General features: G+C 41.7%; 1 protein-coding gene across 1 annotated transcript in view; it reads right to left on the bottom strand.

Moving 5' to 3' along the window:
* Nucleotides 1–23,958, bottom strand: part of GPC6 (glypican 6) — an 816,126-nt gene extending 792,168 nt beyond the window's left edge. The window contains exon 1 of the mRNA XM_054163055.1: nucleotides 23,598–23,958. Coding sequence (XP_054019030.1) covers nucleotides 23,598–23,958 — 361 coding nt within the window. The remainder of the gene's footprint in view (nucleotides 1–23,597) is intronic.
* Between the last annotated feature and the right edge of the window lie 931 nt (nucleotides 23,959–24,889).

The raw sequence follows: 24,889 nt of genomic DNA on the forward strand, positions 1-24,889 counted from the left end.
TCCTTTTGATCCTACTGCCAGCAGGCTTCCAAGTATATTTCTCTTTCAATCTGTGTCTTTTACTTGTCCCTGGCATGATACAGAATTTGAAATTCAACCACCATCTCAGTTCTATTCACAGACTTTACTCTCCTGTATTTTCCTCCAGCTCTGTTCAAAGTAAAGGTTGTTCTACCAATATTTGCTCATTAATTGTAGTGTAAGAAACATGTTTTAAACAAGAGTAGCCAGTTCAGTATGTGTTTGTATCATTTATGTCCAGAACCTGCATCAGTAATAACTACCAACTTTCTGCAAGGAATGAGAAAGTGGATTTTTCATCTTTAAATAAACTGTTTCCTTGCCCTACAGATACAGAGCATGATGCCGAAAAGCAGAACTCCAGGCAGCTCTGCCTACTGGAGTTAGTAAATAGCTGCACCTTGAATATGTGGAGTTTTTTAATCACGATTATAAAGGCTAATTAGTCATGGATAAACAATGTGGTATGGCATATCACCATTATTTAATTTTAACCCCAGAACAGAATCATAGAACCATAAAATCACAGAATCATAGAACCATAGAATGCTAGGTGTTGGAAGGGAGCTCCAGAGATCGAGGCCCCCTGCAAACCAGGAAACTTAGAAAAGGTCATACAGAAAAGCACCCAGGAAAGTTTTGAAGATCTCTATAAAAGGAGACACCACAAACTCTCCAGGCAGCCTGTTCCAGTGGTCTGTCACATTCCCAGTAAAAAAAAGGGTTTTCTTATGTTGAGATGGAATGGGGGTATTAGAAGGGGTGTGGTTAGTAGGTTGAGAGAGGTTCTTCCCCTCTATTCTGCCCTGGTGAGGCTGCATCTGGAATATTGTGTACAGTTCTGGGGCCCTCAGTTCAAAAGGGACAGGGAACTGCTTGAAAGAGTCCAGTGCAGTGTCACAAAAATTATTAAGGGAGTGAAACATCTTTATGAAGAGAGATTAAGTGAGTTGGGTCTCCTTAGTTTGGAGAGGAGGAGACTGAGATGTAACCTCACTAATGTTTATAAATATGTAAAGGATGAGTGCCAAGAGGACGGAGCCAGGCACTTCTCTGTGATGCCTAATGACAGGGCAAGGGGCAATGGGTGGAAGTTGAGGCATGAGGGAAATTTTTTTCACTGTGAGGGTTACGGAACACTGGACCAGGCTGCCCAGGGGGGTTGTGGACCCTCCTTCTCTGGAGATATTCAGGACCCGCCTGGATGAGTTCCTGTGTGATCTGCTCTAGGTTATCCTGCTCTGGCAGGGGGGTAGAATAGAATAGAATAGAATAGAATAGAATAGAATAGAATAGAATAGACCAGGTTGGAAAAGACCTCCGAGATCATCAAGTCCAACCTATCATCCAACACCACCTAGTCAACTAAACCATACAACCAAGCACCCCATCCAGTCACTTCTTAAACACCCCCAGTGATAGTGACTCCACCACCTCACTGGGCAGCCCATTCCAATGGCCAATCACTTTCTGTGAAGAACTTCTTCCTAACCTCCAGCCCAAACCTCCCCTGGTGCGGCTTGAGACTGTGTCCTCTTGTTCTGGTGCTGGTTGCCTGGGAGAAGAGATCAACTCCCACCTGCCTACAACCTCCCTTCAGGTAGTTGTAGCCAGCAATAAGGTCTCCCCTGAGCCTCCTCTTCTCCAGGCTAAGTAACCCCAGCTCCCTCAGCCTCTCCTCATAGGGCTTGTGCTCCAAACCCCTCACCAGCTTTGTTGTCCTTCTCTGGACACGTTCCAGCAAGTCAACATCCTTCCTAAACTGAGGGGCCCAGAACTGGACACAGGACTCAAGGTGTGGCCTAACCAGTGCTGAGTACAGGGGCAGAATGACCTCCCTGCCCCTGCTGGCTACACTGTTCCTGATACAGGCCAGGATGCCGTTGGTTCAACTAGATGATCTTTTGAGGTCCTTTCCAGCCCCTAACATTCTGTGATTCTGTGAATTTCCTGTAATTGAGTTTATGTCCATTGCCCCTCATCTTATAATGGGGCATCATTGAGACGAGACCGGCTCCATCCTCTTGACAGTCACCCTTCAGATATTTGTAGACATTAATAAGGTTTCCTCTCAGCCTCATCCTCTCCTGACTAAACAGACCCAAATCACTCAGTCTTTCCTTGTAAGAGAGATGTTACAGTCCTTAATCATCCTTGTAGTCATCTGTTGAACTCTCTTCGTAGTTCCCTACCCCTCTTGAACTCAGGAGCCCAGAACTGTACACAATAATTCTACTGATGCAATACTTATCACATTATGTGAGTTCACATTATAATCACAACATACTACCATGTTAAATAATTATTTTTTTACACAGCTGAAAGAAAAACTGGTTTGGTGTTTCTCTCCTAAATTATTCACTGTTACTAAAAACATAGTCAACAGGGAAAATGTCAGCAAAGTTCATACCTGTTGGCCATGTACAGGTGAGGAGAGGAGATTAAAGCAGCAGTAAGCAGATTAGTTAGCCCTGTGGTGCCACATGCAATGTGCTTACACAGTCCTGAATTAGACTGAGGTTGCATCTACCTTTAGTGTTTCATACTTTCAAGTAACAAGGGCTTATTTCATGAATTATTCTGAAACTGTCTATTTTGGGTCAAACCCCCAAATTTTCCTTTGGTATTAATGATTTAAAAAAAGGATACCTTTTTTTTTTTTAATGAAACTTTTTTTAAAGCTTATGTGTCTGATTAAACCAAGGAGAAAGAAACAAGGGCTTTGAAAATTTCATATTAATCTTACATTTGAATTGGACTATGCTGATTAATTTTCAGTGTTCTTTAACAGGTATTAAAAGCTATTGGCAATGCTAGACATTTCTGCTCTAAACTTGGGAGAGCAATTATGAAATAATGACATTTAAAAATTGCTGTGTTAATGAAAAAATTAATTTTCCACTCCTCAAATGTCATATAAAACTTTTTATCTCAAAATTCAACATCATGGTAAATGGTAGACAACCAGTGTTTTGCATGGAGCCAGTTTATTTTCATGGTAATTTTGTCAGGCTTCAGTCTAGCAAACTGCCATTTTTATTCCTGTATTCTGAAGTGGATTTTGACTTTTCTGACAACATCAGAATGGCAAAGATGGTGCCTTTCCAACAAATCCTGGCACTTCTGTCTTGCAACTGTTTTTTTTTTTTCTTGTTTTGTCCTTCATCTATATTCCTCCCAAAGTGCTGATGACTGAGAAGTAAAAATATATCTGTACTGCTGTTTGCTATTAATATTTCTCTCTCCTTCAAACATGAGCAGGAAAGTGTAATAAACCTCTAATTCTTAACATCTTCGTTTGATGCCCTATCTAAATTCAGACATTGTCACACCTTCTACTACTCTGCATAGTATTGTTCTCCACACAATACCAAATTATTGCATAAGGCAAGAGGTGCTCTTGCTCAGCAGATGTAAACGCATTCTGCACAGGAGTGGTTAAAGGCATTTTTAAGATTAAATTCCTGACATTCCATGAAGTTCAGAAACACATTTATGTATGCATCTATGTCAGGGTAACCAGTATCTGGGACTTCTGAGCTGCAGGTTAGGTGGAACATCCCTGCTTAGGCCATGCCACATCATTTGCAAGTGGGCTGCATGGCACTAGTGCCTGGAATAGAGCCACCCAGTTAGAAGGGGACAGAGAAGCTTATTACAGCTAGGATTCATCTCACAGCAGAGTGAGAGGACCATTGGGATGCCATTGTGTTGTCTCCTACATGTAGCCCTCACAGAGCTGCCCTTTCTGCTGGCTCACAAAACTTTCTCTGCAGCCCTTCTGGGTGTATGAGGGTTTTAGCAAATCACTCCTAGCACCTCTGCTGTGTCAGAAATGTGGTGGGATAGCTAGTGGTTTTCATAACTCTTTTGAAAATGGATGGCAACTCACTGAGTTTAAGTGTTCTAAGAATAAAATAGAGGGACTAATTATAGCTGGGTTTCAAAACAAGATTCTGGTGCTGTCGAAGTTAAAGCAAAACTATGTAGTAACACACACACTAAAAATACCAACAAATTACTTTAGTTATTGTTTCTTTGGTTGTGGCAGATACTGCTGGACATGGACTGTGTTCTTCTACTTTCATGTACTTACACAGAAGCAAACCTGTGTGCCTTGTACTTTTGCTCAACACTTTGTTCCTCCACAAAGATTGAAGGGATTCTACTCCATATGCAAGGGGGTTGGACAAGATGACTGTTGAGGGTCCCTTCCAACCCAATGCAACCTGTGAATCTGAATATTCCCATGGATAGAAAGTTCCTTACATTGAGTTTAACTATTGAGTAAATAATTTAAATTTCCCCAAATTTTATCAGCTCAGGAAAGAAAATTCTGGCCAAAGAAAGAAGTACTGTCCCTATTAAAATCCAACAGAGTTTTAACAGACTTTGGCAAAAATCAGTAGTGTACACACCAGTCAAGAGGAGCTTAAATGACAGACCATATTCTCAGATGATTTCTGAAATACAGACAAAATCCAGTTTGTGCCTGACGAGGTAAGAAAGTAATCCCAAAAGTGGACGTCAGAAAATGCACTGAAAGGAGTCTAAATCATGACTTTAAAATCTAAGAAGACCACATTCATTGGTACTTCTTCTGGAGGTAAACCTACAGGTTGGAGTTGCAGACATGGAATATAAAGATAATTACGAAAAAAAATGGGGGGGGGCGGGGGGGGGGGAGCAATGGATAGGACAACAATATGATCAAAACCCAACAAAAAAAAAAAGATTGACCAATAGGAAAAAACAAGTGATATGCAGTGAAGCTGATGGGTATTTACTGCTCTGAAAACAACACTAAATACTAACTCCTGGCATGGACCAAGAAAACAATGTATGTGGAGAAATGCTAATAATCTAGTCTGTGAAAATCAGAGGACACAGAGTCAGCTACTCCTGATTGTACAAGGAAAACATTTTCATGATGAGAATGTTTTATCTAATATGAAACCTAAAAGAAATCCAAGGAAAAAACTCTCTCCCCAGCATGCTGTGCACATGAAACAGGGTAATTGTCTGCAGATATAAAAGACTTCTTAGCAAATGGGTGCAGAGGAAGAGTATTTGATACTGTGTGACCTTATTTGAAATGTGCTAAGGGGGCTGTGGATATGTTGTAAACTTATGGGTTGCTTAGAGAAGGACCAAAGGAAGAGAAAGAAGAGACAAGACAAAGGAAAGACATAACACAAGATCGATGCAGTTTGTAGTCACTCAGGGACACATGGTCAAGGGTATGTGATAGGTATGTCACATTAATTTTAGAGTCTAGTGTTAACTAAGCTTCTATCAAATCGCTATAAAATTCTTAGTAGGGGAGGTTTTGATCTAGTTTTATTTTGGGGACTGATAGCGATAAGGAGGTAATTCATACTTTTAATGAATGCAAAAAAAAAAAAAAAAAACCCAACAAAAAACAACCTCAGAAAGTTTTATAAGTCCACCCATCAGCATTCCAACATATATCCACCTCCTCAGTCATGGTTATATCTATGTAACCACATGAGAAATGCTTCTTTAGTTCCTACATCAGCCTACACCACAGCTCTGCAGCAAGCTGAATGTAGACATACCCCAGTCCTCCCAGCCCACTCAGCATCCTGCTTTCTGTGGATATCAAATGTATTATTAGTTCTATGTCTTTTATTACTTTCCTCATTTTGTTGTTACAAAGATCCTCTAAAAATTGCTATGTAAGTCCTGAATGAATATAATGTCCTGAATGAATGAGAATATAATAGTGTTAATCACAAATGAAAGCTGTAACCACTTATTTTAGCTGTTCTCTGAAATAATCTCACTAGGATGTCTTTGGTCTTGTTAAAGTTTCATTTAAGTTCGTACTTCAGTTTATATTTATATACTGCTTAAATTGTTGCTTGTGTTGTTTTTCACATGAGAACTCTTTTGAATATGTAAGAAGACTCAGTAGTGAAGGTCAGAAGTGCACAATCAATAGATTCATCATGTCAAGTATATAGAATTCATCAGAACTTAATTTCCTTAAACTTTATGATATTTGGAACCTCTCTTGAATTTTGATGAGTAGACCTTGGATTTCTTGAAAATCAGCCCAATTAAAAAATAATGAGTCTATTTTTTTTCTGAATCTGACTCATTATCCTGGTGGTTTCCAACAGCTTTTTAGAGCTCAGTTTTATATCAAATTATTTTGAGCCTGTTGGCCAGCAACACCTTTGCAACCATCTAAGGTGCTTCTGAAGTCAAGCAATTTGCCCAGGAGAAAATTCTAAAGCTCCTGTTATTCCCACTGTGGAGTTTGTATCTAGGCTCAGAAAGCAAATAAAACTTCTAGTGGAAACAGACAGTACCCATGGGATGTTCAAGACCTCTCTATTCTACCTTAACCTTGGTGAAATAGGAGAATAGCTTCATCTTCAGCAGAGAACACTGATTTCTGCTGTTCCATGGATATTTTGTTTTGTCTCTTTTTTTTCACAGTATTATTCTTAAAAAAAACCCAACACAATAGTTATAGGATGCAAAACACTGAACCCTTTGGCAAGGGTCTGCAAGGAATCACTCTGCAGCACCACTAACTCCCACTAACAGGAAAATGGGACATTTTCAAAGCATGCTTTCTGTTTCATGCATGTTTGAGAAGAATTAAACCATTTTTGAAACTACAACTTACACACAACTCACCTTTAACATCATTCATGTGCACTTTCCAGTAGTTACATCTACTGCTTTTTCACAAAAAAGACAAACACAAAACCAACCAAAAAACAAACAAACAAACAAAAGACCACCACCACCACCTCACAGAAACAGAAAATACCAATTTTTAAGGATCATGCACAGTGGGAGCAGGCAATGAGTACCTTCTGAGGCTGAGGCTATGTGCTTCCTTGAAACAAAACTGGTAAGTCAAAAGGGATTGAGTCACCTGGGAATCTACAAAGCAAATGATCAGCAGCCACCCACACCAAGAACTGTGTTAATCCAAAATGGCCCCTAAGGAACCCAACATTTCAAGGCATAGAAGTTTGTTTCCACTGTAATTTTTTCCATTAGACTTCTTAAGGAAAAAAGACCTGCTGCCATTACTGACAGATCAGAAGGAGGTGACAGGAACATGTGATTAATTGTACTTTGTCTAATTTAGGATATAACAGCCCAAACAATGAATTTCCTATCAAATCCCTTGGAAGATTATGCCACAAACCAGAGGGCTTGTCAGATTATTGCTGACAATCTAGTATTCGCTTACTAATAATTCAAATAACATTATAGCACAGGAAGACATTTTGAACTGTTTAAGTATTCCTCAAGAGGAAAAAAACTTCCCTATGCTGATCAATTTTCAAGTTGATTACAGTTTTTATTAAGAAAAACTTCAAGATCAAATAGAATGCCAGCCTACTGCAAAGCGACATTTTGTTTTGCTATAGGTAGGGTTATCCCTGGCAAAGAAAACTAATTTTGACAACCTGAGGAACCTATCCAGTTGACTGCCTTTACCTCACAGCCTGCTGGTTTCAGTCTGTTTTCCAGGAGCTACCTTACACAAAAATATTTACAGGACTGGAGCTGGAGTCACCATTTCAGCACTTTCAAAACAGTGTCCTCAGGTGGGCTAACAAACAGGCACAAAACCTAACATCTCAGTGAGCATGTTATTTTATGTGCACAGTGGAATTGGTTCAAAAGGAGAGCATGTGCATCCCTCAAAAAAAAAAATAAATTGAAAAAAACCAACAAAACGACACCACACCAAATAATACCCCAAACCCTGGAAGATGTTCTCCCAAAAGGTGAGGAGTTAGAACTCAATTCTTACCCAGCATCACTCACAGGTCTTTTCTCCTACGTTAGAATCACTGGCTTATCACTCAGTTGAGATGAACCCTCTTCATGCAATGTACCTGTGGCCTTAAGCACCTTGGTGAAAACTTTAACCTGTTAGGCAAGAAGGTGCCTGAAAAGAAGGGGCAGAAAATACAACAATGGCCTAACTCTTTGTGGAAGCAATAAGTATTCCAGCAAAGGCAAGTAATGTTAAAAATTAATTATATGATATTTTTTATTCCTTTGAAATGTGGATGTATGTGGCGGTGCAGCATAAGCATGAAATATTCTGGGCAGAATAGAAAAGAATGATTCAGAAAGAAAAAGAATAAGAGTGACCCATAAGCAACTGATAAAATATTCAGAATACATTCTTTAGCTTACTTTTGCAAATTAACTCCTCACTGTTGGAAGGCATGCATGCAGCTCTCTTGTAAAATTAGACCAAGATGTTTTTTCAACAAAAATGTTTTTAAATATTGAGTTCCTGCAATATCTAAAACAATTTAATATGTGCCTTTGCTCCAAAGGGGTCCAATGATTAGCATCTGGAGATCTCACCGGGTGAAATAAAAACAAGACTAATATTTGTCAAATAATTATTAGTAATGTTGACAAATTTGCCTTTCATATGAAAGGGACAAAAATACAAATGTCTATTGATCAGAAAAAATGGCTGCTAGCTGTTACTATCATCTTCCTGAGATGCTTACTGTTGAAAATTGTAACTATTTCACATTTTCCATCATTTTTGAACAGTCCTGGCTCACTGGAGAGGTCCCAGAAGACTGGATGCTAGCCAACATGGTGCCCATCCACAAGAAGGGCCGGTTGGATGAGCCAGGGACTTATAGGCCTGTCAGCCTGACCTCAGTGCCAGGCAAGATTATGGAACAGGTCATCTTGAGTGCAATCACACAGCACTTAGAGGATGGCCAAGGGCTCAGGCCCAGCCAGCATGGATTTAGGAAGGGCAGGTCCTGCCTGACCAACCTGATCTCCTTCTATGATCAGGTGACTGCCTGGTGGATGTGGGGAGGCCTGTGGATGTAGTCTACCTGGACCTCAGCAAGGCCTTTGACACCATTCCCCACAGCAAACTCCTGGCCAAGCTGTCAGCCCATGGCTTGGATGGGAACACACTGCGATGGGTTAGGAACTGGCTGGAGGGCTGAGCCCGGAGGGTGGTGGTGAATGGTGCCACATCTAGCTGGTGGCCAGTCACTAGTGGTGTGCCCCAGGGATCAGTGCTGGGCCCCATGCTCTTTAACATCTTTATTGATGATCTGGGTGAGGGCATTGAGTCCATCATCAGTAAATTTGCTGACGACACCAAGCTGGGGGCAGGAGTTGATCTGCTGGAGGGTAGAGAGGCTCTGCAGAGGGACCTCGACAGGCTGGACAGATGGGCAGAGTCCAATGGCATGAGATTTAACACATCCAAGTGCCGGGTTCTGCACATTGGCCACAGCAACCCCATGCAGAGCTACAGGCTGGGGTCAGAGTGGCTGGAGAGCAGTCAGGCTGAGAGGGACCTGGGGATGCTGGTCGATGGTAGGCTGAACATGAGCCTGCAGTGTGCCCAGGCAGCTAAGAGGGCCAATGGCATCCTGGCCTGCATCAGGAACAGTGTGGCCAGCAGGAGCAGGGTCATCATTCTCCCCCTGTATGCTGCACTGATTAGGCCGCACCTTGAGTACTGTGTCCAGTTCTGGGCTCATCAATTTAAGAAGGACATTGAGACACTTGAACATGTCCAGAGAAGGGCAACAAAGTGGGTGAGGGTTTTGGAACACAAGCTCTATGAGGAGAGACTGAGGGAGCTGGGGTTGCTTAGCCTGGAGAAGAGGAGACTCAGGGGTGACCTTACTGCTCTCTACAACTACCTGAAGGGAGGTTGTAGACAGGCAGAGGTTGGTCTCTTCTCCCAGGCAGCCAGCATCAGAACAAGAGGACACAGTCTCAGGCTGTGCCAGGGGAGGTTCAGGCTGGATGTTAGGAAGAAGTTCTATACAGAGAGAGTGATTGCCCATTGGAATGGGCTGCCTGGGGAGGTGGTGGAGTCACCATCATTGGAGGTGTTCAGGAGGAGACTTGACAGGGTGCTTGGTGCCGTGGTTTAGTTGTTTAGGTGGTGTTGGACTGGTTGATGGGTTGGATGCGATGATCTTGAAGGTCTCTTCCGACCTGGTCTATTCTATTCTCTTCTATTCTATTCTATTTGAATATTGTACCTCTGTATCTCTATACTGAATTACCACGAAGGTATAGCAATTCTAAGTATCATTTTGAGAAGTTTTCTTCTGCTACATCAGTCCTTTCCACATGACTCATCTGAACAGTCATTTCATACAAGACTTAGATCATCTCTAAACATCAGGCAAGTCACAGGACAGGGCAAAAAGATTAGTGCTTACATATCAGCCATTAAAATTGTGAGGATCCTAATTTGCCAGCTCCATTAGTCTTTTCAGAAAGGTTTATTGTCTGTGCTGTACAATAACTGTAGCAATTATGTTGAAAGGACTATAAAAAAATTACCTAAAGTATATAAATAAATAGCAAAGTTACACATGAGATTCTTTAGCCCAGTTGATGTTGATGAACCTGCATTAGATTTGTTAAGTATTGCAGAGTAAAATTTGGGTAAATCTGCTCTTTACCATAACATATTCTTCATCATGAGTTTGATTTTTTTTTTGTTGGTGTTTCAGCTAAAAGGGACAGGGAAATACTGTAGAAGTTCCTCTTCTGTCAAAAGCAGATTTAGCTTGAGAGATCCATCAGGCATAAAGGCAACAGCAATGACCACTAGTAAAATGGAAGTTACTCTGGAATAGAATACATAGAATACATAGAATAGACCAGGTTGGAAGAGACCTTCAAGATCATCACGTCCAACCCATCAACCAATCCAACACCACCTAAACAACTAACCCATGGCACCAAGCACCCCATCAAGCCTTCTCCTGAAAACCTCCAATGATGGCGACTCCACCACCTCCCCAGGCAGCCCATTCCAATGGGCAATCACTCTCTCTGTACAGAACTTTTTCCTAACATCTAGCCTGAACCTCCCCTGGTGCAGCCTGAGACTGTGTCCTCTTGTTCTGGTACTGGCTGCCTGGGAGAAGAGACCAACATCCGTCTGTCTACAACCTCCCTTCAGGTAGTTGTAGAGAGTAATAAGGTCACCCCTGAGTCTCCTTTTCTCCAGGCTAAAATATATAATCACAGAGGGGAAGAAAAAAACAAACAAACAAACAAAAAAACCCAACCCACCCACAACAACAAAAGGCAAACCATGCAAATATTAAAAAGAAAACTGGATCTCACTTATAATCCAGCAGTATCCACAGTGTTGTAATATACCTTGGAAAAGCACTGTCTGGTATATGATGAAATTTCAGCAGACTTTTTGATGGTCCATGGGTATATGAACATATGCACATATGTCCACACGTTGAAGACATAATAAATCTGTGTATTCTTCTTATTTGAAGAGAAGATCTCTTCGGCAAACAGTGACAAAAGAACAATGTAAATTCATTCAACAATTATGCAAAAGCTCTACTTGAGCAATGATCTGTATTGATACATTTAAGTATTCACCACCAGCAACTGGATTTTGGTATACAGGTACAAAGAGTTTGTGGTTTGGCCAGTTTCTGTACTGAGCATAGAATGTGCACTAGAGAATGATTTGCAGTGTCCATCTGGAGTTACTTTAAAAAGAAAACTCAGACTCTAAATTACTAATTAACAAGGTACAAAGATGCTTCGACAAAGAATCCAACAATTATTTCAGTAATCTTAGCAGATATGGAGCTGGGATCCTTTAAAAGGACAACTGAAAAAGTAAAGTAGCAGATTCCTTTGTACTGCATATGTTGTTTATGCAGTAGAAAAATGTTTAAATAATATGTTAATAACTATGACAGACCTGAATATAAAATTCAAGTTCTTTGAGGACAGGACTGTCCCTTCTTATTTCTTGACAGTGCTTCAGACAAGTGAATTTTTTGAATTTTGATCATTTAGTGTTTTACTTACTTTTGCAAAAACCCTGCAGTTAGTTCACAATCATACTCTGTCATCAGCTGCATTTGTTGGAGACAGGCGGGAAACAGGTTTGAGGGTCTTTAATTAAAAAAACCAAACTTGTAGCAGAAGCATGCACACACCCCACAACCAATCTGATTGCAATCAATTTACACATGGCTTTTAGTATGCCATCTCAGTAATTAAAGACAAAAGAGGCTTTGGAGTTCTCATTCAAAGAACAGCACAGGACTTCTGAAGATCACCTTTAAGAACAAGCTAATCACTATCTCAGGAAGCAGTTTCTGGGAGTCTTTTCACTTCATCAGCCATGCTACATTGCAAAGACAGGTGTTAGTATTTAATCAATGTACTTCAGTTATGTTCCACGTATTCAATTAACAGTGCATGTTGCCAGCCCATAGCCAGCACAACAGACCATCTTGGAACTGTAGTGGTCAAGGAGTATTGCTCCTGGCTTTTCACCAATTCAACGAAAAAAAAACCTTCCCCACACCATTCTTTTAAGTACCTTCTTTGTAGAATTAGGTTTTGATTTTCTGTTCCAAAACACCTAATTCTCTGTTGAGCCAACAAAACCTATTTGCAATTTTAATTAGCATAATCTATCTTCCCTGGGATTTTTTATGGCTAGACTTCTAGCAGAGGGTAGGCTACTTCACAAGATAAAAAAAGAAAGTTTTATTAAGTTTTTACTGTGGGTCTCTTCTGGCATCTTCACATGCATTTTTGAAGCTGATTTAAATATATGCATGTTACCCAAAGTTTGGACCATTTAAGAAGGCTATAAGTGGCAATGACTCTACCTGGTTAAAAAGAATATGGTCTGAGTAAAAAACTGTTCAAGAAGTATTTTGCATGTTTCTCTGCAACACAGGTAATGCTGGCAGACAAAATGATATATACCTATTTTCATCCAAGCAGTCTAAATTGCTCATACGCAGTATTAACTTATATGTTAAGGTTGTAAAGCCAAAAGCTAGTATCAGATAACCAAATATTTATATTATGCTGTGAATCAGTGTTGTGTAACTAAAATAAGATGCAGCCACTCGTTGTACTTGCAACCCCTTTCTCTGTGAAATATATGTGGGTTTAATAGAAAAGAAAAAAAACCCACAGTTTAGCCACTGGACACTTGGTACTCATCTTACCTTTGCGTTTGATTTGTCACTGTATTTCTTAAGCTTCTTAGGGACTAGCACACATTTAAAAATAAAATGCACTCAGAAATCAAAAGGCGTTTAAGGACTGTGCATCATCTTTTGAATTCTGCTGACTGATAACTGGGCATTTCCAACATGCAAAAGAGGAGTCTTATCGCTGCTTTTAACAATTTATATTTCAGCACTACTATAAACACTATTTTCTTTTACATGTCAAAGCTGCATATAGCTGGGAATTGAAGCCCTCAGGTGAAGAAAAGGTTTAAAATGTGAAACCAACAATAAATAGCAGTATATAAACCTGTGGTCTAATAGGCTGATTCAACTGTCTCATAAACCCCAAATTTCAATGTTCCATAAAATCAAGTCACCCAATAAACTGACCAAATTATCACACATGGACATGGCAACAAGTGGTGAGCTTCCCTAAGGCAAGGAAGCACTCTCAGTATGATCCTTCATCCTAGGCAGATGTTCAGCTCTTTCATTTTTGGAGAACAGATGACTTTGCTAATATGACTTGTCAAATTTTGGTGACGTGTTACAAAGTCAAGTGCAGAAGTGGAGATAATAGCCAAGAACACTCAGCTGCTGGTAGTTTCTTCTAAATTATATCATAAGAGTTCTTCTATTCTACAGACACATTCCATTTTGCTGCCATGTGAGAAAGGATGGATAGTGTTCCTACTTCTCACGATAACTCTAAGACATCTCCCTGAAAGCCACTATAAAATGGTGAGCCCAACTTTCTCATCATGATTTCAGGCACACATTCCCACATACCCTCTTGACTAACTTCAAGAGTTTTTTTGGAGGATTAGCTATCAGACCACCTTGCTAGTTCAGGTCAGCATGTCAGACACGTAGACCTGATGTAAGAGAAGAAGTCAGAGGCAGGAACCCATATCTCTGCTGGCAGCCAGCTCCCATGCAGTGAGCTGTGGTGCAAATGTAAACATAGTTCATTAGTCTAGATCCAAGCCCTTTACAATTCTTTTTAGGTTTAAAAAACTGTAAGCCAGAAACTCAAGAGTCTGCTCTCTCAGGTTATGGTGTTCAGTTACATAAAATGATGGCAAGACACCGAAGTGTGCAAAAGCTGCATTGTTCTCTCTGCAGTAAGATGATTTCCTACTAGATACTGAGCTTGAATTACTGAGAACTGCCCACTTAGCAGAGCAACAACCTCTGAAAGAATCTTTCAGTAATACATCTTGAAAAAACAGTATCTCTTGATTAGAACTTTTTCCATTTGGCAGCATGATTAGTCAGGTCACCGTCAGCAAGTTTGCCGGTGACACCAAGCTGTGTGGTGCAGCAGACATGCTGAAGGGAAGGGATGCCATCCAGAGGGACCTGGACAGGCTGGAGAGGTGGGCACAAGCCAACCTCATGAGGTTTAACAAGACCAAGTGCAGGGTCCTGCATCTGGGTCGAGGCAACCCCAGGCACAAATCCAGGCTGGGCAATGACTGGCTGGAAAGCAGCCCTGAGGAGAGAGACTTGGGGGTGCTGGTGTACGAGAAGCTCAACATGGGCTCTCAGTGTGCACTTGCAGCCCGGAAAGCCAATCAGATCCTGGGCTGCATCAAGAGAAGTATGGCCAGCAGGTCAAGGGAGGTGATTCTCCCCCTCTACTCAGCTCTGGTGAGACCCCACCTGGAGTACTGCATCCATTTCTGGAGTCCCTATTACAAGAGGGATATGGACGTGCTGGAAGGTGTCCAGAGAAGGGCCACAAGGAAGATCAGAGGGCTGGAGCACCTCTCCTATGAGGACAGACTGAAAGAGTTGGGGCTATTCAGTCTGGAGAAGAGAAGGCTCTGAGGTGACCTAATTGTGGCCTTCCAGTATCTGAAGGGGGCCTACAAGAAGGATGCGGAGGGACTTCTCAGGATCTCAGGCAGTGATAGGACTAGGGGGAATGGAATGAAGCTGGAGGTGGGGAGATTCAGGCTGGAGGTGAGGAGGAAGTTCTTCACCATGAGAGTGGTGAAGCCCTGGAATGGGTTGTCCAGGGAGGCGGTTGAGGCCCCATCCCTGAAGGTGTTTAAGACCTAGTGTGGGGTGTCCCTGCCCATGTCAGGGGAGTTGGAACAGTTGGAACTAGATGATCCTTGTGGTCCCTTCCAACCCTGACTGATACTATGATACCAATAGGTGAGAAAACAGAAAAATATGCAGACTGTATGGACCACAACCAAGTGGAACAAACACACCACAAAAACCACCAAAACGAGCAACAAAAAACAAATGGAGCGTTTCTGCTCTCTTTCTCCTTCTTTGCATCCTATTCATCCAAATCTTCGCATGAAAGTGTTTTCTGTTTCTGTGGTTTTTTTCCCCTTTTCCTAGGACTTCAACTGCTTGAAAGGTCTTAATACCTACTACAATAAATGCAGTGGTCCAAACAATGAGAAGTACTCCCATTCATGTTTTATTCACCTTCCAGTTACAGTCTCTTATCCAACAGTTATTACTATCCTACACTCTCTCCCTGTTTCTCTGAGTCAGACTTTTGCCAGTCTCATAACCTGTATCTAGAGCTACATATTTGGACTCCTCAGCCATACATTGCTACCTTCATGAAAGACTATCCTAAACCAAAACACAGATGAATGTGGCATCTACTGACCAAGAGAAATGGTTGTTTTGAATTGAAATGCTACAACCATAAATACCAACACTTTATCCTAAATGTTTCCTCTACTGCTTGATTGATATCACCACAAAAAATGATATTTTGGTAAAAGCAGCTCAGAGCAAAACATTTCCTGAAGACAGAAACCTGAAAAGAACCTACAAGAAATGTACACAGAACCTGACGGGAACCTCCTTGGCCATGATCATCAGTCAGCACCACTGGAATTTTGGTAGGATCACTGCACATAAAGATCTTTTTCCTAATGTTACTTTTCATTTCCTTAAAAATAGTTCTGTTTAAGAAAATCACTTCAGTTTTTTGTATTCATTACTGCTTACAGGTTCTCAAAGGAAAATTCCAAGGTCATAAGGGATATCATAACTCAAAAGCTAACCACAGGCATATGCCATGAAAACTGTGGTAAGAAAGTCAAAGGTATTTTGCAGATATGGAGTACTTCTACAAACCTCCATAGTTCTCACAGTGTACATCCTCACATAGTACTATACTGCAGTCTGATACCCAGATGTGCAAAAGCCTTATCCAATGTGTTGATTTCCTTCCACGACAAACTCAGACAAAAGGTAGATGGGTGTCCCTGTAGCCACTTGTATGTTGAAAACTCAACACCCAAGTCAGACAGATGTGGCCAAAAAAGTCACAGAAATATGTGCCTTCCAACATAGACATGGCAAGAGCTACAGCTACAGAGAATGACAGAGAATCTATTTCTGGCAATTGAAAAGTCTATCTTTTAACTTAAAAGGTAGGTTACATTACTCACTGCACAGCCAAGCATCACACTTGAACTCATTGGACTCCCCAAACAGTAGTGTTAGTGTGGCTGACCTACCCTTTGATCTTTCTGACATACATGAACTACACTCTGTGTAGGCTTTTTTTTTATTGTGCATGTTTGTATTCATGTGTGTTTGCACTTGTGCTTTTAAAAAGAGACCCATAAAATAAAGTTTTTGCCTGGTTCGCAAATACCTATCCTGGTAATGTGCAGCTTCTTTAGCTCTTTCAGTGCTTAAATGTGACTTTGAGGCCACTCCAGGTAAAAGCCATGGTTTTACCCCTGCATGTACACTCATGAACAAGCAAAGCTGTGACTGTTACTCTGTAAGCATACCTAACGTAATGTAACAGCCCTACAAGGCACTCGTTAAAAGCTGTCGAGACTTCAACATATTTTGGGAGATTTTCCTTACTATTTTAAATCCAACAGGTCAGTGAGCAGGTCTGAGGCTCCACTGTCAGTCAAGCATCTGTAGAAATGCTTCTTTCAGAAGGGAAGAAAAAAAGAAAAAAAAGAGCTCAGGATGCTCAGTAGCCTTTACATCTGCTGCTCAGCTGGACATGTGGTTAAAAGGCCATTAGAAGCACAAGGTGACAGACCTCGCAGGCTAGGTGAGCCGGAGACCAATTTGCTGTTTGCATTAGGAGGTATCAGCCCTCACTGCTTCTTTCTGAAGGACTGAAAGTGGCTCCTGTCCTCAGCCCTGAAAATCCAGGCTGGCAAGTTTCCATCCTGGGGCAGACGTTGCACTGTAGAGCCTCCTTCTGGGCACCTGCGTTTCCACAGCAAGCTGATGGCACATGCACCCGCCCGGAGATATTAACAACCCCTGTCTTTGGCCGTCAGAGGTTCGCTCCACTGGGTAAAGCAACGGGGCATTTGAAGTCAGCGGGAGCACAGGCGCCGCTCTCCCACACGGTACCTGCCTTCAAATACTGCTGTGTTTTGCAATCGTTCAGCAGAATAAAGTAACATTGTCTCACTTTGTCGGAAGGAAAAGGTCATATTAGCCAAACGAAGTTCATCTGAGACAGTTTGGTGGGCTTTGTGACAGCATCCTATAACCAGAGCTAGAAAATTTCATATTAGTGAAGCTTATTTTCTGGATGTGTGCAGGAGCTCTGGAGCAGTAAGTAGTGAAGAAAGAAACCTTAGTTTCAGTAGACTTTAGGCTGATTTTACATACAGAGGAATAAAGTGCTAAGAATTTTACCAGGCATATGTTTTCCTGCCATCTGCAACACATTTTAAATTCCTTTTGCATCTTGTAATATATTCTCTCTGTTTAGCATAATAACTATTCTGCTTCTAAACACCAAACTTTATATGCTGCTCTTTAGGAATTCGTGGAGATGTGTTAATTCTTTTACACATAGTTAAGCTGCTGACATAATTATGCCTAGTAGTATGAATGGTTAAAACCACAGAATGAAGGTTCCCTTCCCAGGGAGATAGCACCCATTAACCAGGTATGAAGGGGAGCATACAGTCATAGTTCACTGAAAATGTAATTTCATTTTGCTAGTAATGGGAGTGCTGATACTCTGATACTGTAATAGCATTTAAAGCACCAACCTTGTTATTTCAACTAGAAACTTTAATGTAATTATGCATTTTTACTTTACTAAGCAGAAAGGAAGATTAGTATGCATAGTTTTCTTACATGTATCATGGGGAATAAGACAGAGATCTCTGAGTGATACTGCAAGATGCTCAAGTCATTCAAAGCAAATGGCAGGTGGTAATTTTAAAGACAAATTATCCAGAAAAGCTTTTATTGTTGATCACTTGTTACAAGATTTGCCATTTGCAAGTAATTGTACATTCAGCTGAAACTGACCTTTTATGAGAGCCAAGTGGTAATATAAATGAAATGAATATATTCTTTATTGCAGTAATATAAAAAGAATGGCCTAAGCTTTTAACATAGTGCTTGACCTCTCTGGTGTCTGAACACCACCTAATCTCAGGAGTATTTCACAATAGCATATGATGAAATAAGTACTGATATAGTATTAGAACAGTTTAACACATTAGCACTTAGAAATGTAGAAAACACTATAGCTTTGGTTATGAATCAGACTGATGACAGAAAGAAAAAAAATGTTAGAGTACAATGCACTGAATATTATCATCACACTAATTATTAAAATATTGCCATTTGTATTTTAAAATCCCTCTTTCCAAGATACTCTGCCATAAAGTCACATCAGGAAACTCCAGATGCTGAGACTTAAAATTCTCAGTCATAAATGAATTATTCATAAGCATGAAAAAACATGATATTTCTCCTCAAAGGCCCTGATCTTACAAACAGCATCTTTAGGTTTCGATGTGCATACATAAGCTGTATTCCCTTTAATGGCATCAGTCACATACAAACCAGTAAATATGCACAGAGTGATAGCAATGTCTGGTCTTAGAAAAGCTGTACTTCCTTCTAGCTAAACACACACACACAGAGGTTTATTAGGGTGTACCACGCACTCACGGCAAGAAAGTAAGAGAAGCTGTAAGAGGAGGTGACCAGAGAGTCTCTTGGTGCTGCAGCTACTGAAATTGCAGAGGTGAGGAGCAGTCACACACAATGTAGAGGATACTACTGCAGCAATATTGAAACATGAAAAGTCCAAAGTTTACATGAAATTCCATATCCATCTGCACTGTCATCCCTGAGATCAGAAGTGAATCTCTAATGATCCAATTCAGATTTCACAAATTTGCATTGATTCTGTTATTGATTTCAATGAGAGAATTCCTTTTTTTACACTCCTGAGACAACTACACAAGGTGCCTGTGAATCTCCATTTCCTTTCTGGTCTGAAGGCAGACACCTTCTTCACATAACTCACAGTGATAGCAGTAAAGAAACAGAAAAAGAAGGCATTAATTAGCAAGTGCTGTGATACAGACTCGGGCAGGAGGCTTCTCTGCTGTCCTGTCAATCTACCATTACATTTTAGAGTTCCTGAAATGAAAACAGATCATTCAGAAATAGTATCCTGGGAACACCTGACACAGACTAAGAGCTTAATTGCACGAGTGACCACTGACTTTATTTTTGTTATTATTGTTATTATTACTATCATTACTTTAGATCTACAAGTAACTGTGTTATGTTTGCTAGTTTTCTTCAGTCAACACCTCTGTATTATGCCAGTATGAAGCCCATTCATCAAAGTACTATTTCAAGTGATTCCTGACCTTCAAAATGAAGGGTTTGAAGGGTTTGCTTTTGCTTTTATTTCACTTGCTTACTCTATGATGTCTCTGTGTTGCCAAAATCTCACTACATTCATCAGTTGCACAGGAAAACAAAGAGAACCAACTTCTTAAACAATATTTAGAGTTCAACATCTTTACAGTTGGACACTTTACAAGAACACATCTACTCTTTCTCTAAATACACTATTACTCAATATCTAGTAAAACAAAACAAACAAACAAACACCCCAATAATAACAACAACAAAAGGAAACAAACAAACCCCACACGTACGAAAAAAGCAAACACAACAACCACCCCCAGGCACACATAAATCTAAACAAAACCGCAACCCACAAAGTCCCCACACCCTTCAACTTGCAAAATCTCCTGATCACTCGGAAGTGGAAAAGCAATAATAAGACACATCTATAACTTTTAACCAGTCAGACATTCACTTTCATTCAGAAAACTTTTAGGCAAGGAGACACTCCATCCTTTAACTTTGATGTTTCATTCTCATGGCTTACCCTAAGATCCTGTAAGTTATTAAAATCATGGCTGGACTTAAATAAGCATTGCTAACAGATACATGCTGTGATTTTTTTTCTTCTGTATTGACCTTCAAGTGACAGATTTTCCTACAGCAAAACATATCCTACAAAATCCTCAGGAGCTCTGCCCAGTGTTCAAGAATTCAGGGTCATGGCAGCATGAGTCTGACAGTTCAACTCTTCTTCACAAGCAGGATATTCCTCAGCAGTTCTGTGAGAAGACGGATTTTATAAGGGTAGCCCAGCATACACCACACACTACTGCTATCTACCCTGCATGTGGCTGATGTACAACATCAAGCCCCTAGCAGCATATTATGTACACTTGAAATGTTATTCTTTCCCCCATTTCCAGGTAAACTTACTTACTTTGACAATATATGTTGGAAACCAACTGTACATGCTATACTCCAATGTAGGTCACAGCACCAGAATTTGGTGATCAGAAAGACATTAGATGCAGCAAGTTGATTACAGGCACTAGACAATTACACTGATCAATTTAGCATTGTTGTAAAAGCATAGTATACAGCTGTAGTCACATTATCAACTTCAACACATTTCACGTGCAACGAAACACACTAAGAAAACTTTGCCTCACAGCGCAAAAACTGGCAGCTTTTAAAAAATGTGACTTTTACCTCCTCTATTCAAAACCGAGGTCCAGTATAAAAAAAAAATTACAGAAGTTATCTAACAAGTCTGACTTTGCAGCTCCCTTCAACAAAGGTGCACCTCTGTGTATGTAGCCTCTCCAATTTAAACAGGTTCTTCAGCTCTTTGCATCGGTGCATACACACTCTGCTTCAGTACATACACATTCTGCATTAGTACATGCACACTACCTCTTCAGCTCATTAACAGCCCTAGATGCTTTCAAACAAATGACAAATTAAAATAGATGTCTACTTTTAAATCAGAACACATAAACCATACTGGATATTACTATTTTCCATCATATTATCGAGCCATTGATGCAAACTCATTTTAAAACGCAGAGTTTGTTCAGAAATATGACTGTAATTAAAGTTTTGTGAACTCTTTAAAACATGAGGCACTTGACAGACTACACTTGTTTCATAATAGGAACAATTTGCTTCCTTAACCAAGTCATTATGGTGGAAAAAGAATGAAAAAACAAACAAACAAACAAAAAACCCCCAAACAAACCCACAAAACCCAAAATAATTCTGAAACCTGCATGTTGATTTATTAATTAAACTTGTAACATTGCACTGAGTTGCAAACACGGAGCTTTCACATTATCAAGGGCACATGCTACATGAGCAGCTACGATACATCTCAGCACCGTACAAGAAAGCATATATCCAACACATCTTAAAGCAATCCTAGTCTTCCAGCAACTGAGTAACTTGAATAGCTACACTACTTCAGTGTTGATACACCAACTTGTAAGAAGGCACAAGAAAACAATCAACTTCTAATAGGAAGCTCAGAAAAGATAACACATACATGTACAAATCATGTGGTCCTTAACCATCAGATACTAAGTATGAAGCTTAGCAGAAAACTGAGAAATTATTTTGTATTGAAACACTGTATCGTACATATTTAACTACCATGAGTCTCTGAACTGATACTGTTAACAGAAACTTCCAAACACTGGGATTACTTTAAAATTGCACAGCAACTTTGCACTGTACATTAAGAATATATGACAGACGATAAAACTCCTCTGTGAGCTGAAAGCAACAAGTGTTTACCCAAAGTTTCTAGAAGTCTGAAATTCACTGTAAATTATTATTTTTAATTATATATTTTTAATGTGACAGGGTATATCCTACCACCATCTCCAAGTAAAGTAACAGTGAGCAACAAAATAAAAAAGCATGGCTGCATATTCAAAGGTCATATGGCTCATGGGAGAGATTTCTTGATTTGATATATCTGATTGTAAACCTGAAGAGATTTATTTTTTTTTTTAATGGAGGGGAAGGGAAAAAAAAAAAAAAAAAAAAAAAAAAGGACCATGGAAAGACCACAGAATTAATGAGCCTGAGGAATGAATAGTTACACCCACAGGCCCTTTAGTCTCCTGCCTTGTCCTAAAATATGCCAGTGGGTCAGACCTATGTGTCTGAAGGAAATGACGAGCCTATGAGAGATCTGGTCTGTTCTGCATTGGCAGCGTGGAACAATCTTCCCTGTATTTCTGCGAACTACATCCTTGCTGTCCTGAGATTTTCCACATTTATCATTTCTCATACAAAGTGCTAAATACTGCACAGTGAATAACTGTGGCTTTATTTTACCTCAAGGAAGATAAATCTACTGATTCCAACCTTAAAAAGGAAGCAAGCAAACCGAGGAGCATCTAATTCACTCTACAAACAGCAGAACCTAACAGCAAAGTGCCAGTGGCAAAGCAGGAATGTTTCTTGAGGGCTCAAGCAGTTCAATTTAAGCAGCCCAAGCTCATGCCTTCCCATACTATTTTTCTCTTTTTGTAGTCCCTTCCAATTGCTAAGGGATTATCTGCCCCGGCTATTTTTTTTATTCAGTCAGTCCCAAAGATGCAATAGCGATAAGGTTGTAGAGGAAAGGAAGAAAATAAAATCACAACAAAAAGCAACTCCAACACCTTTGCAAGGCAGATTGAGACATAACCTGTTGTAGGCATATTTCAGCAGAAGGAAGTGTTCAGTAACAGGCTATCTGGGGTTTCGGGCGATGGAGAGGGCTGGGGTGGGGGAAGACGGGGCTGCCTCTCCCCAGCAGCCGATGCCTCCCCTCGATTTGGGCTGCAGCGGAGGCGCCCGGCTGCCCCTCCAAGGGGCCAGCTGCCGGCCCGGGGTTGCTAATCCCCTCGGAGGGGAGCGCCTTTTAGCGCTGCCACGGTGGCGAGGGTCCAGGGGGATATGCAGGACTACTGCCCCATCCTTCTCCTTTTCTTCCAACCTCCTCACGCTCTGTCCCCGCTAGCAGAGGGCAAAGCTATTTCCCCCGCACAGGGCGGCAGCGGGGGCAGCAGCCACTGCGGAACCGCTGGTTGCCTCTCGCAGCCCGGCCGCAACTCTCAAGAAGTTTCTGCCGGCGAACAGAACCTCGGCTGAGGTTCGCCCACGCCCCTCTTTCCCCCTCCTCCTTTTTAACCCCCCACCTTAGTTTTTATGTTTATTTAACCATCTATTTACACACACGCCCTACCAAGAATCCTCCGGGTGTCACTCGGTATGGCAGAGCCGCTCCGCGCCGCGCAGACAACGCAGCTATTCACGGTCGCGTTTCCGCGAGGAGTGGGCGCAGACGGGCGGTGGCTCTCCCCACGCTGCGCGGCCCCCGCCCCGCTTCGACCGGCCCCTTACCTGCGATCTCCTGGTAGGGTACGCTGGCCAAACTGAAGCCCTTGGCGCTGTACGCTTGCCGCACCTCGCCGCAGCTCCGCGCCTTGCCTTCGGCCCCCGCGGCCAGCGGCGGCAGCAGCAGCAGAGGCGGCAGCAGCAGCAGCAGCAGCCCCGCTGGGGCGCAGCGCCGCGCATCTCCCTGCGCCGCCGGCATGGCGCGGCGCGTAAGTCCCGCGCAGCGCGCAAGTCCCGCGCCGCCGCCGCACTGCCGCGCCGCTGCCGCGCCCCCCGGTTGCGGGGGCGGCGGCCCGGGAACCCCCCGGCCGCCGAAGCAAACTTTTGCAAGACAGAGGGGAGATGGACGCGCACACGCCACACACATGCGCGCACGACGGAGGTTAGGAGCGTCTACCGCTCGTCCCCTTATCCAAATGCAAAGCGCTCTCGCCTTGCGCCAAAAAAAAAAAAAAAAAAAAAAAAAAAAAGAGAGAGAGAGAGAAAATTTAAAAATAAAAAAGAAGGGGGAAAAAATGAAAATGAAGGGATAATAATCTGGCAGTAGGTTGTGAAGATTGAAACCGCGGGCGCGTTGCTGCGAGCGGAGTCCCGGGGCAGAGGCAGCTCGATCTGCCGCGGAGCTGTGCCTGCCGCCTCTGCGAGGCTGGAGGTGGTGGGAAAAGCAGCCGGCGTGGGGATGGACTGGACAGCAGCTCTGTGCGTGCCTGTGTGTCTGTGTCTGTGTCTGTGTGTGCGTGTGCATGCGTGTGTTGCGCTGGATGCTTGTGCCTGTATTTACGGAATCCGGGGAAACCTCTGCTCCGCGCAGCGCTGGAGCAGCCTCCTGAGCCAGGCAGGGAGAAATCCTGGAGACAGACACAGCGAGAGAGAAACACACACACACACACACACACACACATAGAGATACACACACACAGAGAGAAACGTGCTACACATTGCATCGCTGAAATACAGGAGCAGAAAGCAAATCCTGGCGTGGATTGCTGTTTGCTGGCAGAAGGAAGGACAAGCACACGCATTCCTGAAAACTTCCTCCTCACTGAAAATACAGCTGCTCACATCTCCAAAATTACAAATTACCTGCTACCAAGAAGCCAGAAGAAGACACTCCTTGAATGTAACATCAAGTTTGTAATGGGGCACATAAATGTTTTTCTTTCAATAATTGTTATTTCTTGCACACATTAAGTACCTGAGCAGAGGAGCTAGAATAAAGATAAGTCCATTGTGTAAAGGAGAGGGAAGGAAGGATGTTTCTGTGCATTAGTCAAAGAACGAAGAGGAAACAATAAGGG

This window comes from Dryobates pubescens, chromosome 7, assembly GCF_014839835.1.
Source record: "Dryobates pubescens isolate bDryPub1 chromosome 7, bDryPub1.pri, whole genome shotgun sequence".
NCBI classification, from domain to species: domain Eukaryota; kingdom Metazoa; phylum Chordata; class Aves; order Piciformes; family Picidae; genus Dryobates; species Dryobates pubescens.